At 46.3% G+C, this 19,188-nt stretch overlaps 1 protein-coding gene across 2 annotated transcripts in view; it reads left to right on the forward strand.

Moving 5' to 3' along the window:
• The window catches only part of SLC6A9 (solute carrier family 6 member 9), a 101,139-nt gene that overhangs the window by 38,804 nt on the left and 43,147 nt on the right, over window positions 1-19,188 (forward strand). Inside the window, exon 2 of one of the 2 annotated variants that reach the window (XM_069981172.1) lies at window positions 146-282. In XM_069981172.1, the coding sequence (XP_069837273.1) occupies window positions 253-282 (30 nt within the window). In that variant the 5' untranslated portion in view covers window positions 146-252. Of the gene's footprint in view, window positions 1-145; window positions 283-16,641; window positions 16,669-19,188 lie in introns of those variants that run through there. The other variant, XM_069981173.1, reaches the window with a different exon arrangement.

The following is a 19,188-nucleotide window of genomic DNA, read 5'->3' on the forward strand; positions in this document are numbered from 1 at the left end:
TCCACGTGTTCTGGGTGAGTGTCCAGCGAGGCCAGGATTATGATGAAGCAAGAGAACCACTTTATTTCCCTGATGTTCCCGTATTGATTCCTCATTGTTTCCTTTCCTCATAGTAAATCCTGATTATTTGTTTTCTTTTTTCCAGCCCAGAAAATTACACGAGTGAAACCAGACGGCTGCGACCTTCACGAGAGAGATCTAACGGCAAGGAGCGGCCGACCGTGGATACGCGTCATACTCCTTTTGAAGAACATGGCAGAAAAGTGTGGTGATGGCATGCTGGTAAGAGCGTCTGTAGGGGGAATATGTCCATACAGGCATATGGCGGTAAACTTTATGCATCGGGGTAACATATAGTGCAGCACTGTACACAGAACATGTTATTTTCTATGTATATTATCTTTAAGTTGACATTACATGTGTATAAGAGACAGATTGCACTGTGTCATACACTCCGTATGTGTTGCCTTATATAACCGTGCACTGCCGTTTGTTGGGTGAGGTGTGGGCGTTGGGGTTTATTATAGCAGGTGACAGGTGAGGGGACGGCACCACATCCATACCTCACACCTGGACACATCACACGCGACTCTTATAAACATTAACTGCGCAGTCACACTATCGGACGTTACTAAACCCACAGGGCCTCACATAAGGGCGGCACAGTGCTGCTGGTGGCATAGGGGGCATGTACAGCAGCTGCTGTGGAGCCCTTGAGCTGGGCGGAGGCAAGATGGCAGTGTGGCAGGAGGTCTTCATAGCCGTGATTTCACCACATCCATCACTTTCACCTTAGCAGGAGGTGACATCACAGAACGGGGGTGGAGGTGCTTTCCCTGTTCTTATGTGACACATGTTGTCAGGCCAGCAGAACCGGCTCTGCGCTATGTGTGGCCACTTCTGATACAAGGGGTGATCACCAGGTGACAGAAGTCGTAGATTGCAGGCAGTTAGAATACTCAAAATGTGAAATAACAAAACAAAAAATAGGGAACACAATTCCTTTTTTGTGAAATAAGTTTTGGTAGAATTTTTATTTTTGAGATTTTTTTTTTCTAGAAAATCAACCTCAGTCGTCTCCATCACTTGCACTTCATATTTACACATACTGCCAAATAGTAAATGTAGTTAATGTGGTCTCCTGTAGTAAATGTAAGAGGTCTGCTATAGTGAGTATATGAGGTCTGTCATGGGGAATGTATGTGGTCTCCTATAGTAAATGTAGGATGTGTCCTCTACTGAGTGAGTATAAGAGCTCTCCTATAGTGAGTGAATGTCTCCTGTAGTAAGTGTATGAGATCTCTTACAGTAATTGTATGAGCTCTCCTACTGTGTATATCTCCCATAGTTACCTATAGTAAGTATATAATACCTTCCACAGTAAGTGTAGTCCATTGTAAGGCTATGTTCCCACAATGTATATTCTCGTAAAACCACGGCCGTTGTACAATGGCCGTGATTATTACAGAAATATACGTTACATAGCCGTCTATTGGATCCCGGACTGAGCGTATACACATAGTATACGCTCTGGCAGGAATCCCTTGCGGCGCCGCAAAGAACTGACACTGACGCTATTCAGTGAATATATGAATAGCGGCCATAGAAAACCCTGTCAGTGCACACTATTGAGCGAGCGGCTGCACGCTCAATAGTGTGCAGTGGAGAGTTGTGATGTGGGTGCGCACAGATGCGCCCGCATCAGAACTCTGCGGCAGGAAAGATCATCCGGCCGCTACTGCAGTACTGGCCTGGATGATCATTTCAGACACCGGCAGTTCCGTGACCCAGCGGGGTCACGCTACTGCCGGTCTCTTACGTTGTGTGAACATAGCCTAAGTGTATGAAGCGTTCTATAGTTAGTGTATGCAGTGTCCTATGTTATATGTATAAGGTCTCGTACAATAAGTGTATGAGGTATCCCATGGTGAGCGTATGAGCATTCCTATAGTAAGGGCCCTATTCCACGGGCCGAGCAACGATATAAACGAGCGCCGATCTGCTAGATTGGCGCTCGTTTACTGGGCCTATTCCACGACCCCGATGATCGTTTAGCGAGGGCTGCAGGAACATTGTTGAAGATGTCCTTGAAACCCTCGAAGCATACATTACCTAGCAGGGCTTCTCCATCGCTCCGTCTTCCTCCCCGTGTCCCGTGGCGCAGCATCAGCTTCGGTGCGGCCTGACTGAGCTGTCAGACCGCTCAGCCAATCACTGGCCGCGGCGGTCCCAGCCTGTGATTGGCTGAGCGGTCTGACAGCTCAATCAGGCCGCTATGGAGTTCATGCTGCGCCGCGGGACACGGGGAGGAAGACGGAGCACAGGAGAAGCCCTGCTAGGTAATGTATGCTGCTTGGATCGTCGGTTGCTGCCGCGCACCGCTATTTCACCGTAGCGATGTGTGGGCGGCGAACGACGATTTTAGGTTTGAACCTAAATGAACATTCAGCCGATGACACGATCATCGGCTGATCATTTTCTCTATTCCACCGAGCGATAATCGGCTGAACGGGCCGATTATCGCTCCCGTGGAATAGGCCCCTAAGTGTATGTGTATAAGGCTTCCTTATAAACCTCATATAGTGAGTATATGAGGTTACACACCTATAATATGCATATGAGGTTTCCTATTGTGTGTATGAAGTTTCCTATAGTGAGTGTATAATACCTTCTTTAGTAAGTGTATGAGGTCTCCATTGTAAGTGTATGAAGTCTCCCATGTAGAGCGTATGAGCCTTCTTATAGTAAGTGAATGTATGAGGTCTCTCAAAGTGAGTGTCTTAAGTGTAAGAAGTCTCCAAAAGTAAATGTGTGAGGCTTCCTACAGCAGGTAAAAAGGCTTCTTGTAGAAAGTGTATGAGGTCTCCTCTAGTAAATGTTGTATGCCTCCTAATTTATGTGGTCACTCATGACGAATGTATAAGGCTTGTATATCTCTTTTAGTAACTGTATGAGGTCTCTTATAGTATATGCATTATATCTCCTTATACAAGGTCTCCTTTGGTAAGTGTATTATATCCCCTATAGTGAGTGTATGGTATCTCCTATTGTGTATGAGGTCTCTTAGGGTCCTATTCCATGGGCCGAGGAGGGCCCGATCAACGATGTAAACGAGCGCCGATCTGCTAGATCGCCTCTCGTTTACTGGGCCTATTCCACGGCCCGATGAACGTTGAGCGAGGGCTGCAGGGACATAGTTACCGATGTCCTTGCAGTAATACATTACCTGTCAGGTCTTCTTCTCCACTCTGTCTTCCTCCCCGGGTCCTGCACGCTCTAGATTCAGAATGGCCTGTCAGCTGACAGGCCACTCACCAAATCACAGGCCGCGACGGTCCCGGCCTGTGATTGGCTGAGCGCTCCGTCAGCTGACAGGCAATTCTGAAGCTAGAGCGCGCGGGACCCGGGAGGAAGACAGAGCGGAGAAGAAGACCTGACAGGTAATGTATGATGCTGCTGCTGCTTCTCAAATCGTCGGTCACCCGCCGTGCACCGCTATTCAACCGTAGCGATGTGCGTTGGGGGAACGATGATTTTAGGTCTGGCCCTAAATGAACGATCAGGCGATGACACGATCATTGGCTGATCGTTCTCTCTATTCCACCGAATGATAATCGGTCGAATAGGGCCAAATGAGGCCAATTCGGCCGATTATCGTTACTGTGGAATAGGGCCCTTATCATAAATGTACGATATCTCCTATAGTAAGTGTATGAGGTCCATCATAGCAAGTGTACGAGGTTAGGTTTATGAGGCTTACTGTAGTAAGTGGACAAGGTCTCCTATAAAAAGTGTATACCTCCTATGTTGAATGTACAATGCCCCCATATAAAGTGTGTAGTCGCCTATAGTAAGTGTATGGTATCTCCTATAGTGAGTGTATAATATCTCTTATAATGACTGTATAGTCTTCTCGTTAGTGGAGCTCCAGTTTCCTGCTCATGCAGCGCTGGGGGATGTGGATGCTTCACTCCTTATCATCTGCAGCAGATGACCCCCTTCCCCCTTATACACAGAACTGCAGAGTGAGGTGATAAGTCAGGAGTAGCCACACCCTGAGCGTACACACAGCTGCTGACGTCATACAACTTTCACTTCTCTGCTCATTCATAGTTGTGACACGATGACATGAGGCGCCATTGATGACATGGCGATACGGCACTATCTGCATCTCCCAGGCATCACCGGGCGCAGTATGTAAGGTTCAGTCCATTTCCTCTGAACAAGATCCTGTCTATGATGATGATAAAGATGGGGACAACGATAGTACTTTATGGTTTATGCGATCTATTCACGCCCTGGCCTTGGTGCTGAGCACTGACAGCCTGATCCTGCACTGAGACGCAATGGAAATAATCCCCAACCTGTTACTGCAAATTGTGCTGAGCAGATCTGGGGGCTCGCTAGGGATCATTATGATGTCACTGATGATGTGACGGGTTGGTGTGATGAACGGATGTACATTGGGATATTATCCAAAATGTATTTCAACATAAACAATGACGTAGACAAAGGTCTCAATATCACTATGGCACACACACTGAGGGACATATTTTGCTCTGACGTCGGGTTGTGCTCACATCACGTTCAAAGTTTATTACTCCGACACTGGGGCAGATAGGTAACCAGCTGCCCCTGCAGGTGTCATGGTTCCGCAATCTAACGTTACTGGATGAGCTGTATCATACATTGTGGTGGTGGGGAGCTGATAACATTGAAAAGGATTGAATTTTGCAACGTTCCTGTAGTAAGGTATCAGATTCCATGGAGGACAAGTACACACGGCTCGAGGACAGGACATCCATGGGAGGCAAATAGCGGTTTATTTGCTAATGCATGGAGTCACTATGTCATTTAGGGTCACAATGGAGGGTTTAGTTGGTCACACAGGAGATGGGTCAACAAGATTGCCAGAACAACAACCAACAACACTGGGACGATCCCAGGGACAAAGCAACAAAAAATCTGCTGATGGCCACTAAGCCTTATCACAGAACAACTAAAAACACACAGTCAGCTACTGTTGTCTGCAGGATCCTATCAGGAATACAATACTAGAAAACCAGTGAGCACTGACAAGGGGGTGAAGGATGGGGTGGGTTACTTATTTAGGAGGTTCAGAAAGCTTGATGACCACTACTGATGACAGTCATAGTGATTGTCACAGAATACAGCTCAGCGGGGTGTGACAACCACTAATAGCCATCCTCCAAAGTGCAGCACCCAGATTTCCATATACGCTTAGGGCCCTATTCCACGGGACGATTATCGTTCGCATAATCATTAACGATAAATGATCCAAACGACCGCTTTTGCAAAAGAAATGAAATTGTTCACCCATTTACATGGAAAGATAATCGTTACTTATGATTGTTCTTGCGGGCGTCTTGTCGTAGCTATTGCGTCCATCGCTACTGCGAACGACCGAACGACGTCTTATTCAATGCGAACGATTTGCGAATGAGCAACGATAAAAATAGGTCCAGGTCTTATTAAACGATCAACGATTTCTCGTTCGGTCTTTAATCGTTAACTGCTATTCAACAGAACGATTAACGTTTAGATTCGAACGATTTAACGATAGCCAACATCTATAGAAATGTGAGAGACTACTACTTTCCCATCATCCATATAACTCAGTGTTTCTCAATTCCAGTCCTCAGGCCTCACCAACAGGTCATGTTTTGAGGATTTCCTTAGTATTTCACAGGTAATATAATTATACTCAGGCATTATTATGATTATACTCATCAGGCATTATTGTGTGGACTGAAGTGGAGAAACACTGCGCCTAACTGCTCTGTGTGTGTTAGGGACAACCACAATGACCGCTATATCCCCACAATAACTCACACACACACACACACACACACACACACATAGACTAGTTAGGGGGATGATGGGAAAGTAGTAGTCGCCTACATCCGTATGTGTTGCCCCTGACTATTTTTGTGGTTTTGTGATTGTATTCTTGTGGTGTGGTTGTGACGCTGTTTCCTGGAGACGGTGTGTCTGGCATGTGTGTGCTCCCCTTTATGTCTGGGGTACAGGTGACCACGCAGTGTGAACATTTCATTATAACGCGGGAAGTGCACCGATCTGAGTTACCATGACATGGGGTGTCAGTCGTCTGTGCGCCCCCTTTATCTCAGGGATGCAGGTGTTTGCGCGACGGGTCACATTTTCACACTTGGGTGGTCACGCTGATTTATCTTCATCGTCATCTCACAATATGCGGGTCGTGAAACCCCGGCTGCGAAGATATTAAGGGAGTCAGAGGTTGGGACCACTCATCATTTCTCTTCAGTTGATTCATGGAATTCATTTCTATAGAGAAATGCCGGACATGCTGAGCTCCGCGCCGGAGTTGTAAATCCTCGCCACAACAGAACGGCTGACCTTCTCTGTAACCTCTGACCCAGGCCCCAGGGTCAAGCACAGCTAAGGATAAGAAAACACAAAGGCTTCTGGGAAGGGAAATCAAAAGGGGTGACGCTCCCATGGAGAAGGGTCAGCACCATTCACGGCATTGAATGAAATCTTCCTGAAGGTCCCAGCGAAGAACAGTTTGGGGGGTAATTGTCGCTGCGCATTCAAGTCTAGGAAAGCTGGGTGATGAGTAATATGGACTCTCTCTTAGCCTTCACTCTGCATTATCAGGCTTCAGTAAACCATACTATACTGAGATCTATGGGATCTCAGAACTCTGGGAAAGCTGAGTATAAGTAATATGGCCATTCTGAAGCTGCCATTGAATTTCTAATTTTTAGGCCATGTTTACGGCATGTAGCACTGCAGAATACACGGCAGGAACCCTGAGGGTCACCTCCGATCCTGCAGCATACTTCAGCACACTTTCCTGGTAATGTATACACATGTGGCATACACGAAGAACGGCTAGAGCATGCAATTCTTTATGTATACTGCTGCTAGATGGCCCGGAAACAGTAAATCCTGCTTTATTCTGGTGGATTTCAAATACACATGCAAAAAAATATACACAATTCAAAGTGTCATCCATGGATGACAGACGCACACTGCACTGCATAATACAAGATGTGTACTGTATGTGAACACCATCTTAGTGGTTTGCACGGCTGAGGTCCTTACTAAGCAGCACTGGTTGGAAATTTGAGTTGGGGTCTGTCCTGTGGTGGGGTGCATAATCTGTCTTGCAAAGTGAAGGAAGGGGGGGGGGGTCTCTCTTGCAGGGGGGTTTCAGGTCTGTCTTGTATGTGTGTGTGTGGGGGGGTCTGGGTCTGTCTAGCACGGGGTGCTGGGTCTGTCTAGCACGGGGCGGGTGTGTGGTCTATCTTGCAGGGATAGGGATGCGTTCAGTCTTTCAGGGGGAGTGGGTGCTGGCTCTGTCCTATAACTGCTATTTGTGCATCTGTCTGGGCTCAGCAGGTATACAGCTATCTCTTTTATCTGAGGTCATGTGTTCCCGGCGACCCCAGCCACCCCCCTGCAGACTCCATGTACCCAAATAGCGGCTGCCGGTCACAGACTCATCATAATCCTGTTTACTGATGGGAAACAGCGTTTGAAATCACCCAGAACTTTCTCTACGGGAATTTATTATACATCTGTGCAAACATCTAGTTCTGCTACATATGAAGACCCAAGTATACAGATGGTTTTATATATATATATATATATATATATGGCATAGCTACAGGGGGTGCAGTGAAAGCAGTCAAATCCAGCTCTGCAGCATATGAAGACCTTAGAAAACAAATTATTATATATACCTTTGACTCCGCTGTTATTAAAACCGCACATTTAAACATTGACCAACTCTAGCCTCCACCTCAAAATTATTTATCAAATACGCTCTTTTCTTGACCCTGACTAAAACAACACTTCTGGTACATGCCCTCTCCCGCTTGGACTGCTGCAACATCCTCCTCTCTGGCCTTCCATTTTAGGGTGTGTTCACACGTACAGGATCTGCTGCAGATTTGATGGCCCCAGATTCAAAGCAAATCTGCAACATCAAATCTGCTGCAGATCCTGTACGTGTGAACGCAGCTTTAATAGCTGATGGCTGAAGGATTGTCTGGCTGTCAGTTATGTCTCCCGTCAGTTCTCCTTACACTCAGGAACATTTGGCACGGCTAACCGTTTCTGTGTTCTCTATAAGGAGAGGTAAGCTACAGTGAGAGTGCTCTTGCTGTGGCTTACCTCTCTATGAACAAAGGGATCGGCCGTGAATTTCCATTACGGCCGACTCCTATTGTTAAGGATCAAAGAGAAAAACAGAAAATGCACTGCTACCTGTAGAGGGGCTGGGTGCACAGTCACTATATAAAAGAGACAACTAACTATAAAGAATAGATATATAGCACAATAGACTTGTGTATATTTTTGTATTGATGAATAAAGCGTTTACATTAGTTGTATCTTGCTTGGTGTGCCAGTCTATTGTGCTGTCTATCTTTTCTTTTCGTTTTGGTCTATTGTTAAGGATGTCATACTTGTATATTTTGTGATGCCATTACAATATGTCCCTGGCCTTCTAAACAATAAGAGATGTTTACATTCCTTAAATATATATATATACAGTATATATATATAGATATATATATATATATATATATACTGCCTGCCATCTTTGAATAAAAAAGATCCACTTTGACGATCAGTGTGTCAATGTTATTCTTCAGTGTGCACTATAAACTTTTAACTTGTAATTTGGGAGAGTCAATATGACAGCATTCTCGGGGTGCACCCATTTTACTATCACCACTGACATCATCTGTCAATGATTGGTGGGGCCAATACCATACAACTTTGATTGACGGACAATTTGCTGTGAGTGGCAGGTTCAGGCGTCTAATGTCTAAGGCTGCATTCACGCGTTCCGTGTTAAGCAAGGAACACGGACGTGGAATGCCTGTAACGGACTCTCCACCCCCCAGGCAGCATCTGTAATAAGATGATGGGAGCGGGGGGAACTGTACAGATATGCGCCACGCTGTAATGAAGCAGCCACGCGGCGCTGTCATTACAGCGCAGCCCATATCTGTACAGTTTCCCTTGCTCCTAGCATGTAATTGCAGATGCTGACCGGGCGGGGGAGAGTCCGTTACATGCATTCCACGTCCGTGTTCCGTGTGAATGCAGCCTAAGGTGTCTTTTACACAAGCCGATTATCAACAAGGATCGTTGATCGTAGATCGTTCAGCCAAAGTACAAGTGTCAGCGATCCGCCGAGGAGCGGATAAAAAACAGATCCTCTGCTGATCGCATCTTTTGTGCCAGGCTAAAATATATCGCTATTGACTGCACATCTCCCTGTAAACAGCGGATGTGGGTCAACAGCAACATATTGAAATGGCCGCACGACTGATGGTATTTTCTGAAGGTACTGCAAACGAGCACTAATCTCGCTGATCGGCACTCATTCGATTCCGTAGACTGCCTTATATCAGGCTAACTAAAAGGGCCTTAAGATGTATGGGGACCTTGACACCCTCAATGTATCCTCAACTCTGCTGCTCGACCTCTCCCCTAGTTCCTCCTCTGCCTCTCCCCTCTCCACCTACCCCTCCCCCTCCCCCACCTGGTCTCCCCTTGGTCAGGGACACCCATTAGAGTTATATCTGTCGTGCTGTGTGCTCTGACCTCTGACATACATTTGGATATTTCTGTGTGCAGTATTGTATACATTACCAAAGGTTTGTTTGCCATGTGACTGACACGTGATTTGATGGAAACTGTTTGGCTTGGTAGCCACAATAACTTTTTCATTGAGAAAATAAAAGTTACGCTTAAATTGACCAATTTGTGCAGTGATATTTGTGCTTGCCCCGTACTCTGGAATCCACTACCCCGCACATCTGTCTCACCCACCAAGACTCTCAAGTGCATCTTGTAAACCCAACTAGGCTACAACCTACAATAACTCTGCATCACAGTTACGTTCTGCATGTGGAAATTCCCTAATTATTTGTACTGCACTCTGAAATAAAGTTTGCTTTTAAAATAAAAATAAAAAAGCTACAGGAGGTAGCTACAGGGGTGCAGTCACATCCACTTTGCTACATATGAAGACCCCTGTAGCCAGATGGGTGGCATCCCCAACAGCCACATCTATTTTGCAGAGTATTCATGTTGTCAGGCTGGTGTAGAGACAATATGCAGATTATACACATAAGATCGGTATTGGGCAGGCTGTAGACGATCAGTTGTACATTGGGTCGATCATGCAAGCGATCATATTAGCCCAACTGCAGACTACATTATCTTATTAGGGAAACAGTTTAATGCAAGGGCCCTATTACACGGGACGATTAGCATTCAGTGTAATTCTACATTGTTCATTCTTTTGCTGGGATCAGATGGAGTGAACAATCGTAGTAACGATCGTTGTAACAATCGTAACTAACAACTATCGTTCTGTGTAATATGGTGAACGATTTCTGGTTAACGATAAACCACCTCGTTTGTCATCATTTATCGTTGACCGCCAAAAATCGATTCATTTCATAGCACCCTAACCCAATGCAGCCGGCTTGTATTAAGTTCACCCATCATGCCAGAGACCCCTTCAGGGAGCAGTCACGTGTCTGCGGTCACAGGAGTCTGTCCCCTGGTCTTGGCAGGGTGGGCGCTAATGATGGACGCCGGGAGGAGACTGCGGCAGATGGACTGTACAGCAGCATATGGCGTGGTCAGTGACTGTGATCACATCACAGCAATCTCTGAAGGTGAAACACAAAGTGATGTGTGACTTGAGGGAAGCAAAGTGTAAAAAAGCTGAATGTGGGATTGCAGAATGCTGGGCGGATGATGGGAGTGATGGTAATCATGCTGGGATCGTGTAAGGACATCCAGTATGTGACTGTATCTGTATGATCCGACCAGTGGAGAGAGGGGCATCTGTACAGCTCCTGCCGCTAATAAGGAGTGATCGCCAAAACTAAATTATTGGTGCTAAAACAAACATTTTTAGTTTGGTGTATATAGACTGTATATAAATTACATCGCCATACATTGCATGGTGTAATATCACCCTGTACCTGATCATGTGACATCATTATGTCCTGTAAGGTTTAACATCATATGTGGCATCACCATGTACTGCAGGATGTGACAAAAAGGTGTGACATCATGTACTGCAGGGTGTGACATCATCACAGGATGTACTGCGTGTCATTGTTAGAGGTAATGGGTCCAGGTTCTTGTAGCCACAGCCCCCCTTCAGGGAGCACACATGGCAGAATATTGTAGGAATATGTGGTATGAAGATCTGCTCATACTATTGTCTTTGCATGGCTGTTCTTTCAGAGAGTGGGTTAATGTACCTCATTTGCTTCCTTTTATAAGGCAAGATCAGCGCATGGCCTTGTGTTATGGGATCAGTAGCCTACGGGGTTAACAGAGAACCACAGATGGGTCCACTTACTGCCAGTCATCCGAACGTGGATAATAGGCCCATGACCTGGAAAGTCTGCCTCAGGGGGGCGCTGACGCAGCATTCCATCATCCGTATCAGGCTCCCCCCATCGCTGCATCACCTGTCCTCACATAGAGAGCCCCGCTTCCTGCTGACACTGCCTCCTGTACTGTAAGGATGGAGCAGAGGAAAGCAGTGGTGCCAACATCATCTCCAACACACAGAACCAGTGGCCAAAGCTGGATGACAACCTGTGTGTGCTCTGTGCCTGCACCCCGTTACATACATGACATTACTTATCCCTTACAGATGCTGAGTTACATCTTGTATAATCCTCGAGAACTGCATCCCCTATTCTGCTGGTGGGGTCACTGGGAACATACACTACATTACTTATCCTGAGTTACAACCTGTATTATACTCCGGAGCTGCACTCACTATTCTGCCAGTTACTGGAAATAGTAAAGTGGTGCCTATAATGCAGCTTTATTTTCATTGTCCGTTTTACTGTAGGATCTATGCACCTTTGCCTCTTGCTGATCCTTTCTTTACATTTATCAGGATCGTCGGTGAAGAATTTGTCTTCGTGGTTGTGGCCCTCATTGTGCCAGTCATGAGGCCCGGGCCCAGCATTCAGTACATTGGGTGAGGAGCCCATGTGGGGCAGTGTGGACCTCCTCACCCGCCTCTTTGTGGTTATTGACTCTTTTCTCAGGAACACATATGGTCTCCCCGCTGATGACTCGCTCACTGGACGGCTCATTCGTGCTTCACTTGGCTTTTGGACGTGTTCTCCCGTGAGGGCACTCTGTAACTACGCACGTGGTAACAGCTGGGGCCCTCCAAGCCAAATTCTCCAAATGTGTAGAGATATGGAACTGGAAATAGAGACGTCCAGATCTGACATAGTGGAGCGGGGGTCTCTGGATGGGGCCGTCATGACTCATTCTCTGTCCTACCAGATAAACCTTTTTTTTTTAGGTGGGGGGGCATCGACCTTCTGCAACACGGACAATAACGTGAATAGTGCGTTCAGAGAAACAAATGCGTAGATCGGGAGTGACAGCCGAAGCCGAGCCATTTGGTCCATGTCTGTTCATTTACCATATTCTCCATTTATCGCAGACCTTGTCTGATCCCTGGCATTTCATCTCACAAGTTACCGGAGACAGCAAATTATTTGAGTTGTGAATAAGGTGCACAGAAGCTCACGCCTCAGTATGAGGTCTTATGGCAGCCGTTCGGCTCCCTCTCCACCAGTCATGCAGTATTTCACGTATTATGTCTGATCCCTCACAACTCAACGACAGTAAGGGGCTCATGAGGCATCAGTATTTTTATTGTTTTGAACCATGTCAGACATTCATGGTCAAACCCATTCTCCCCCAACTTCCTAAACCATCTACATGAGTCATAGGAGCTTACAATCAAAAGCCCCAATTGTTGTAAAAGCGCTAAATCTCCCAGCATACCTTGATATCCTGAAGCTGCAACATCTAGAGCACTGTACCCCAACTTGTTGCACAACTACGATTCCCAGGGTGCCTTGCTACGACTACAAATCCTGAACCACTGATGGTTCATATAGTGAGGGCCTTGTATGTGCTGCGAAGCTGCAGGTATAGGATCCCCTTACACTTGATGTACTTGTTCTATATTTGCTCCTTCTAGGAAATCCCTGGACAGCAGAAGCTGATATATGGTCCCCAGTCTCCGCCATGACACAAGTTGCTCAGAAGACACCACCTGTTCCCTTTATAACCAGTCCTGGATTATCAGGTATACTGGATTATCAGACAAGGGGCATTTCCATTTTTTCTACTCAGATTCCAGATTATCCTGGAGGTCTGGGCTACAAACAATCGCCAAATCACTGACTGACTGTACAGGATAAAGCTGCATTTACACATCCCATTGACTTCAGAGGGAAATAGGCACCTATCGTTTGAATTATGGCGACTAATCATGTTGTAAACAATGTTTGCTATTTGTTGCTGTGCTAAAATCAGCTCAAATAAATGAGGTGTGTACCCGGCCAAAGATTGAATGAATCAGCAGATTGCCCCTCACCGGACTGTATGAGGGATTTAGCGTGGGTCGACTACATTCCCACGGCGGCTCCTGTAGTGAATGAAGGTAAAAACAACCTCCCTTCATTGTGCACTCATCCAGAAGCTGCAATCTTTGCCCGGGTGCCTGTGGTTTCCTCATCTCATGGTAGCGCTGCGGAGGGGGCAGCAGTGTAATCGGGTGTATAATAACCGGGGGGGGGGCAGCGGGAAGCAGCTGGATTCCCTCTAATGAGACTTAATTAAAGGACACACAGATGACTCCATCCTGTGCCACCCTGGCCCCACAACTGGCGCTTAACCCATTGCTGGGTGAAGCTCTGAGCAACTGGGTGGGGGGGGCTGTCCAGTGGTCAGTGGCATAGGCTACATAACAGGTGTCAAACTCATAGCCCTTCAGCTGTAGGAAAACTATAATTCCCATCATGCCTGGACAGCCAGAGCTAAAGCTTTTAGCTGTCCAGGCATGATGGGAATTATAGTTTTGCAACAGCTGGAGGACCGTGAGTTTGACACTACTGGTATAGATGTAAAGGATCCGTATAGGGAATGGGCAAACCACTTCCAGTTTGTGAACGCTATAAATGTCCAGTGACATCAATATGGTGTGTGAAATATTGTTGATATATCCATCACTTTAAGGCTATGTTCACACTACGTATGATTCCGGCCGTAGTGCGAACTGCAAATATACGCACGTAGTTTTGAGGTTGATGCGTTCGCTTGAAAGTATACGATATACGCCTGCACAGTGCACACTACATATGAACTTACGGGCGGATCGTATACGGCGCCGTGAAAAACGAACACGACCATTGTTTGAGGACGGAAATGTTCCAACTCACGGCCGTGGATTTCAGTGCGGTCCCGTACGAAGTACTTATTTCAGCCAAATTGAACTTGATTTTTCGAACCAAAAGGTTCTGTGAGGTTTATTGGGCTGGGCGAAGATTTCCAAGTAAATGACCTGCTTCAGATCGCTTAGAATCAAGCTAGGGAAGCATAACTCTACTACGGGCGTATGTTCACGGTTCGTACGCATCCGGCCGCGTGTCTATTTTTCCCACAGCCGTAGTTTCGGCCACACATGTACTGCTGTGTACGAACTACGACCGGAATCGTACGTAGTGTGAACATAGCCTCAATCAGTGTTGCAAAACTACAACTTCCAGCATGGCATCTACAGCAGTGTTCCCATCCTGTCACCCTCCAGCTTTAGCACACTCAACTCCCATCACACACACTGACAGCCTGTTGCTGTCAGGGCTGGATGGGCGTTGTAGTTTTTCCACAGGTTGGGGATCAGTGCCACAGACAATAAAGTTCTGACAGCCAGCATAGGAATATGATGGCGTCTCTACGTGGATATGTGTGCTATCGTACTACACAGTGGTCCTTCAACTTATAGTGGCCTCAGGTTACAATATTTTCAACATACAATGGTCCTTTCTGAACCACTGTAATTTGAGACCAGACTCAGCATATAATTCTACAGGCAGTCAGGATTTGCGGCACATATAAATACCTAGATGATCAACCAATAGAAGTGGCCATTTTACTGGTAAATCCCCAGTACTGCTGAAGTGCCTGCAGTGATCGACTGTCTAGTGGCGCCTCACTACAGTACAGGGTGATACTACATGTTCTGTACTGCTCCTGTGCCAGGATGAGTTGCTCCTTTTATTTTTGTGGGACCCTGTGTGAACTGTCCATAGAAAGAACTGTCCATAGAAAGTAATTCAGTCTCCAGTAGCTCTGACTTTTGTAAGGACTTATCCATATTAGTTATGTGCTTATTTTTCCTTAAATCTTTATTTTTTCCCCTCATTTTGGGATGATATTATGGGGGCTTCAGAACCAATTATCAATCAAATAGAGTTTTGATCTAAAGATACAATATTTTTAACATACAAGGGTCATCCTGGAAGCAATTAATAATATTAACTTGAGGGACCATTGTATTATATACTACATTGTATTGTGTTATTATAATTAGGTGCTGTTTTAGGGCTTTGCCACATTTCAGGTTGAGCTGTGATTGGCACTTATATTCTTCTCACATCTACAGCTGCACTGCACCACTGAACCAGAAGGGGGCAGCACTGAGATCCTGGAGCCTAAGAGCTAACAGCAAGTGAGAGTTGGTGAACATTCTTGTATATATTGGTGGCTCTCTTGTTGCTGTTGAATCTAGCTAGCCCAGACTTTGAAAGCATTAACAAGGTGCCCCTAGTGGACAGATCCCAGAGGTGCACTCTACATCCGATAAAGCTGTCACAGTTCTCTGCCCCATATGAGAAATCAGAGGCACAGACGGGCACAAGGCAGCGATGCAGCGTGATCTCTACAAGGACACATAGAGCGATTTGCTTTGTGTCAATGCCCCATTGTACCGGGCTCCCGGGGCGACTGCAGAGCTGCACTCTGGAATTATGTCCTCCTCCTCCTTCTCTGACTACTTCTACCTTTCTCTGGGGGGGTCTTCTTGTTTCCTCCCCTCCTCTACATGTAAATTGTGGGACAGGGTAGATATCGAGATACGGGTGGCGGGACAGATAAAGAATAAAGGCCAAGGGGGCGTCCAGAAGACAAGGGGGGATTCTTCTGTCCTCAGGGACGTTTCCTTTGCTGCCCCCTTCTCCTGGCGTTAAATGTTTTGTCGTCTTCCAAGTTGGTGGAGATACCAAAAAGGAGAAGGTCAGAAGTTCCCTTCCTTTGTGCAGCAGTGAAAGTGGGGGGCTCTGGGCTTCTGTGCCTTTCACCGCAACAAGGGCTGAATAGAAAGTAGAGTAGAGAAAGTGCTGCGGAGCCTGCGGATGGGGGGAGCGCCCTGTGAATGAGCAGCTCCCCCTCCCCTGCACAATATGGGGGGGCACAGGCTCGGAACTGTGAAAGCTTGTCAGGCTGGCAGATAAACGATGTGTCGCCCTTTCAAGTAACGTACACTTCCGCAGGGCGCTATTGTCCCAGGCGGATTTATATCAGGAACCAGTAACCCTCTCCCTCTTTTTTCCCCCCTCTCTCGTCCGCCCCTGAAATGCTGCTGGTCCTGCACTCCTCTCCCCGGGGTCAGAACGCCAGCGAGAGCCACACGAGCGCACCTGAGGGGCCCACTCCTGCCCATCGTGTTGGGATTAGCTGGACCTGGTAATCGAAGGCCGCGCAGATCTGGAAGAAGCACTCATGGGGCTGTGTGTGGTAGGTCACTGTGGCATCACCACTGGCATCCAATTTTAACTGTGCCATGTAGCTATAGGGTCGCCTATACCTTGCCTACCTGTACCCCGTCCAAAGTGGGCGCATCCTATCTCTAGGGGGTGCACACCATGTCTGTATACTGTATACATTGTTTCTCTAAGGGGTGAACATCATGTCTCATTACTTCACTAGTGGGGTACATACCATGACTCTAATCTGGCTCACACTATGCCTTTGGGAGGGTACATGCTATGACCCTAGAGTAGCAGACACCATGTCTCATTAGGTCTCTAGGGTGGTATAAGTCATGTCTCTAGTGTGGTACACACCATGTCTCATCATGTGTCTAGGGTAGTACATGCCATAATACTAGGAGATACTCTCCATGTCTCTAGGGTGGTACACTACATGTCTCTACGGCATACAAACCATGTCTCTAAGGGGAAGTACACACCATGTATCTATTGGAGTACACATCATATCTGTAAGTGGGGTACAAACCATGTTTCTAGGAGTTACAAGCGATGTCTCTGAGGGGGGGTATATGCCATTTCTCTAGGGGGTGCATGGCCCCCTTTCTAATGAGCACCAAACCAAATCTCTAGGGGGGACCAAACCATGTCCATGTCTTGTGGAGATACACACCATATCTCTAGGGTAGTGCTTCTCAAACTGTTAAGTGGGCCTTACCAGTAAAGCGTCCCCTAGTTCTTGGTGCGGCACAGCAGGGGAGGCAGTTTTCACTAAAGTGACTAAAAACTGCAAAGTTCTTTCACTGGCTGCAGATATATCTGGTTTAGGAACATTATTGACTGATTTTGTAGTTATTGTAATATTATGATCAGGCAATGATGGTAGCCTGATGGTGAGGCTCCAGCATCCTTCTGGTCTGTCTGGTGAGGCTCAGGCATCATTGTGCTGGGTGAGGCTCCAGTAGAAAAAGCTTGAGAAGTGCTGCGCTAGGGGATATAAGCCTTATCTCTAGGGGATACAATCATCTGAGGCGTATGCACAGCTCTGTTTATGCCAGCAAGTTCATGTGTAGCCTTACCCCTATTCATCAAACATTGTACGCAGCTTGATGACATTGTGTATATTTACTGCCCAGCTTGTATGTCTGTGGGGAAATTTTAAAGGGAAACAGAAGTATCTAACCTGCTGATATTTCCCTATAGCGCACAGGGTGCTGAGGATGAAGGTTTTTCTTTAAAGTAAGACTGTTCTGAGCTTGAGTAGATTTGTGCGAAAAAATAATGCAAAAATTTGCAAAAAATGGCCACTTTTTGATTGCTTGCGCCATTGATGAATTCTACCTATGTCTCTGTGGGTACACACCACATCTCTGGGAGTGCAGGCCTTGTCTCTTGGGGGACACACTAAGTCTCTGGGGATACAGGTTTTATCTTTAGGATTATACACCCCACCTATGGGACACCTGTCTCTGGGAGTACACACCACATCTCTGGGGACACAGGTTCACGTCTCTGGGGGAGGGGGAGGGGGGTACGGGTTGTGTCTCTGAGGATACACACCATGTCTGGGGGCACAGGTCCTCTCTTTAAGGGTATACACAGGTCCTCTCTTTAAGGGTATACACAGGTCCTCTCTTTAAGGGTATACACCACAACTCTGGAGGCATTGTCCTCCAGTAGTTGTTCTGATATAATAATTGGGGGAAACTGGTTTATCCTATATGTCCATCCTTCCTCACTGACATGCAGTTATAGGCACAGGCGGTCGCTGTATGGGGCGGATAGACGGGATAGATGGGATGACGTCTCCATGAAGTGCAACAAAGCAATAAAGGAAGTCTGTGGGGGGAGCTGTGAGTGTGATTCCATCTGTCATGCTGTCCGATGTTTGGACAGGGCTTGTAACAGATTCATTCCCAAGTTAACTCTAAATCCCTGATAAAAGTTAAGAAGTTCGTCCATCATGTAAGGAAGAGGGACGCAACTATACTTATATAATGCTTTCAGAATCTCAAGCTCTCTGCTTGCTGAAAGTTACAAGTGCTGCTGCTGTCCAGTCTAGACAGCAGCTGCCCTTGTCTCATGTCCTGATATATGTTACAATGTATCAAATTATTTTCCAATATGCTCACATCATAAAAGTTATAATCAGTACTTGAGCATTATAAGAGGAGCAGCTGATATCAGTCACATATGATGCAATGTCTGGAGGTTATATCAGTGCTGGAGCGTTATAAGAGGAGCGGCTGATATCAGTCAGATATTATGTAATATCTGGAGGATATATCAGTGCTGGAGCGTTATAAGAGGAGCAGCTGATATCAGTCATGTATAATGCAATATCTGGAGGATATATCAGTGCTGGAGCGTTATAAGAGGAGCAGCTGATATCAGTCATGTATAATGCAATATCTGGAGGATATATCAGTGCTGGAGCGTTATAAGAGGAGCAGCTGATATCAGTCATGTATAATGCAATATCTGGAGGTTATATCAGTGCTGGAGCGTTATAAGAGGAGCAGCTGATATCAGTCAAGTATAATGCAAT

The sequence above is a fragment of the Dendropsophus ebraccatus genome, chromosome 8, assembly GCF_027789765.1.
Source record: "Dendropsophus ebraccatus isolate aDenEbr1 chromosome 8, aDenEbr1.pat, whole genome shotgun sequence".
Taxonomy (NCBI): domain Eukaryota; kingdom Metazoa; phylum Chordata; class Amphibia; order Anura; family Hylidae; genus Dendropsophus; species Dendropsophus ebraccatus.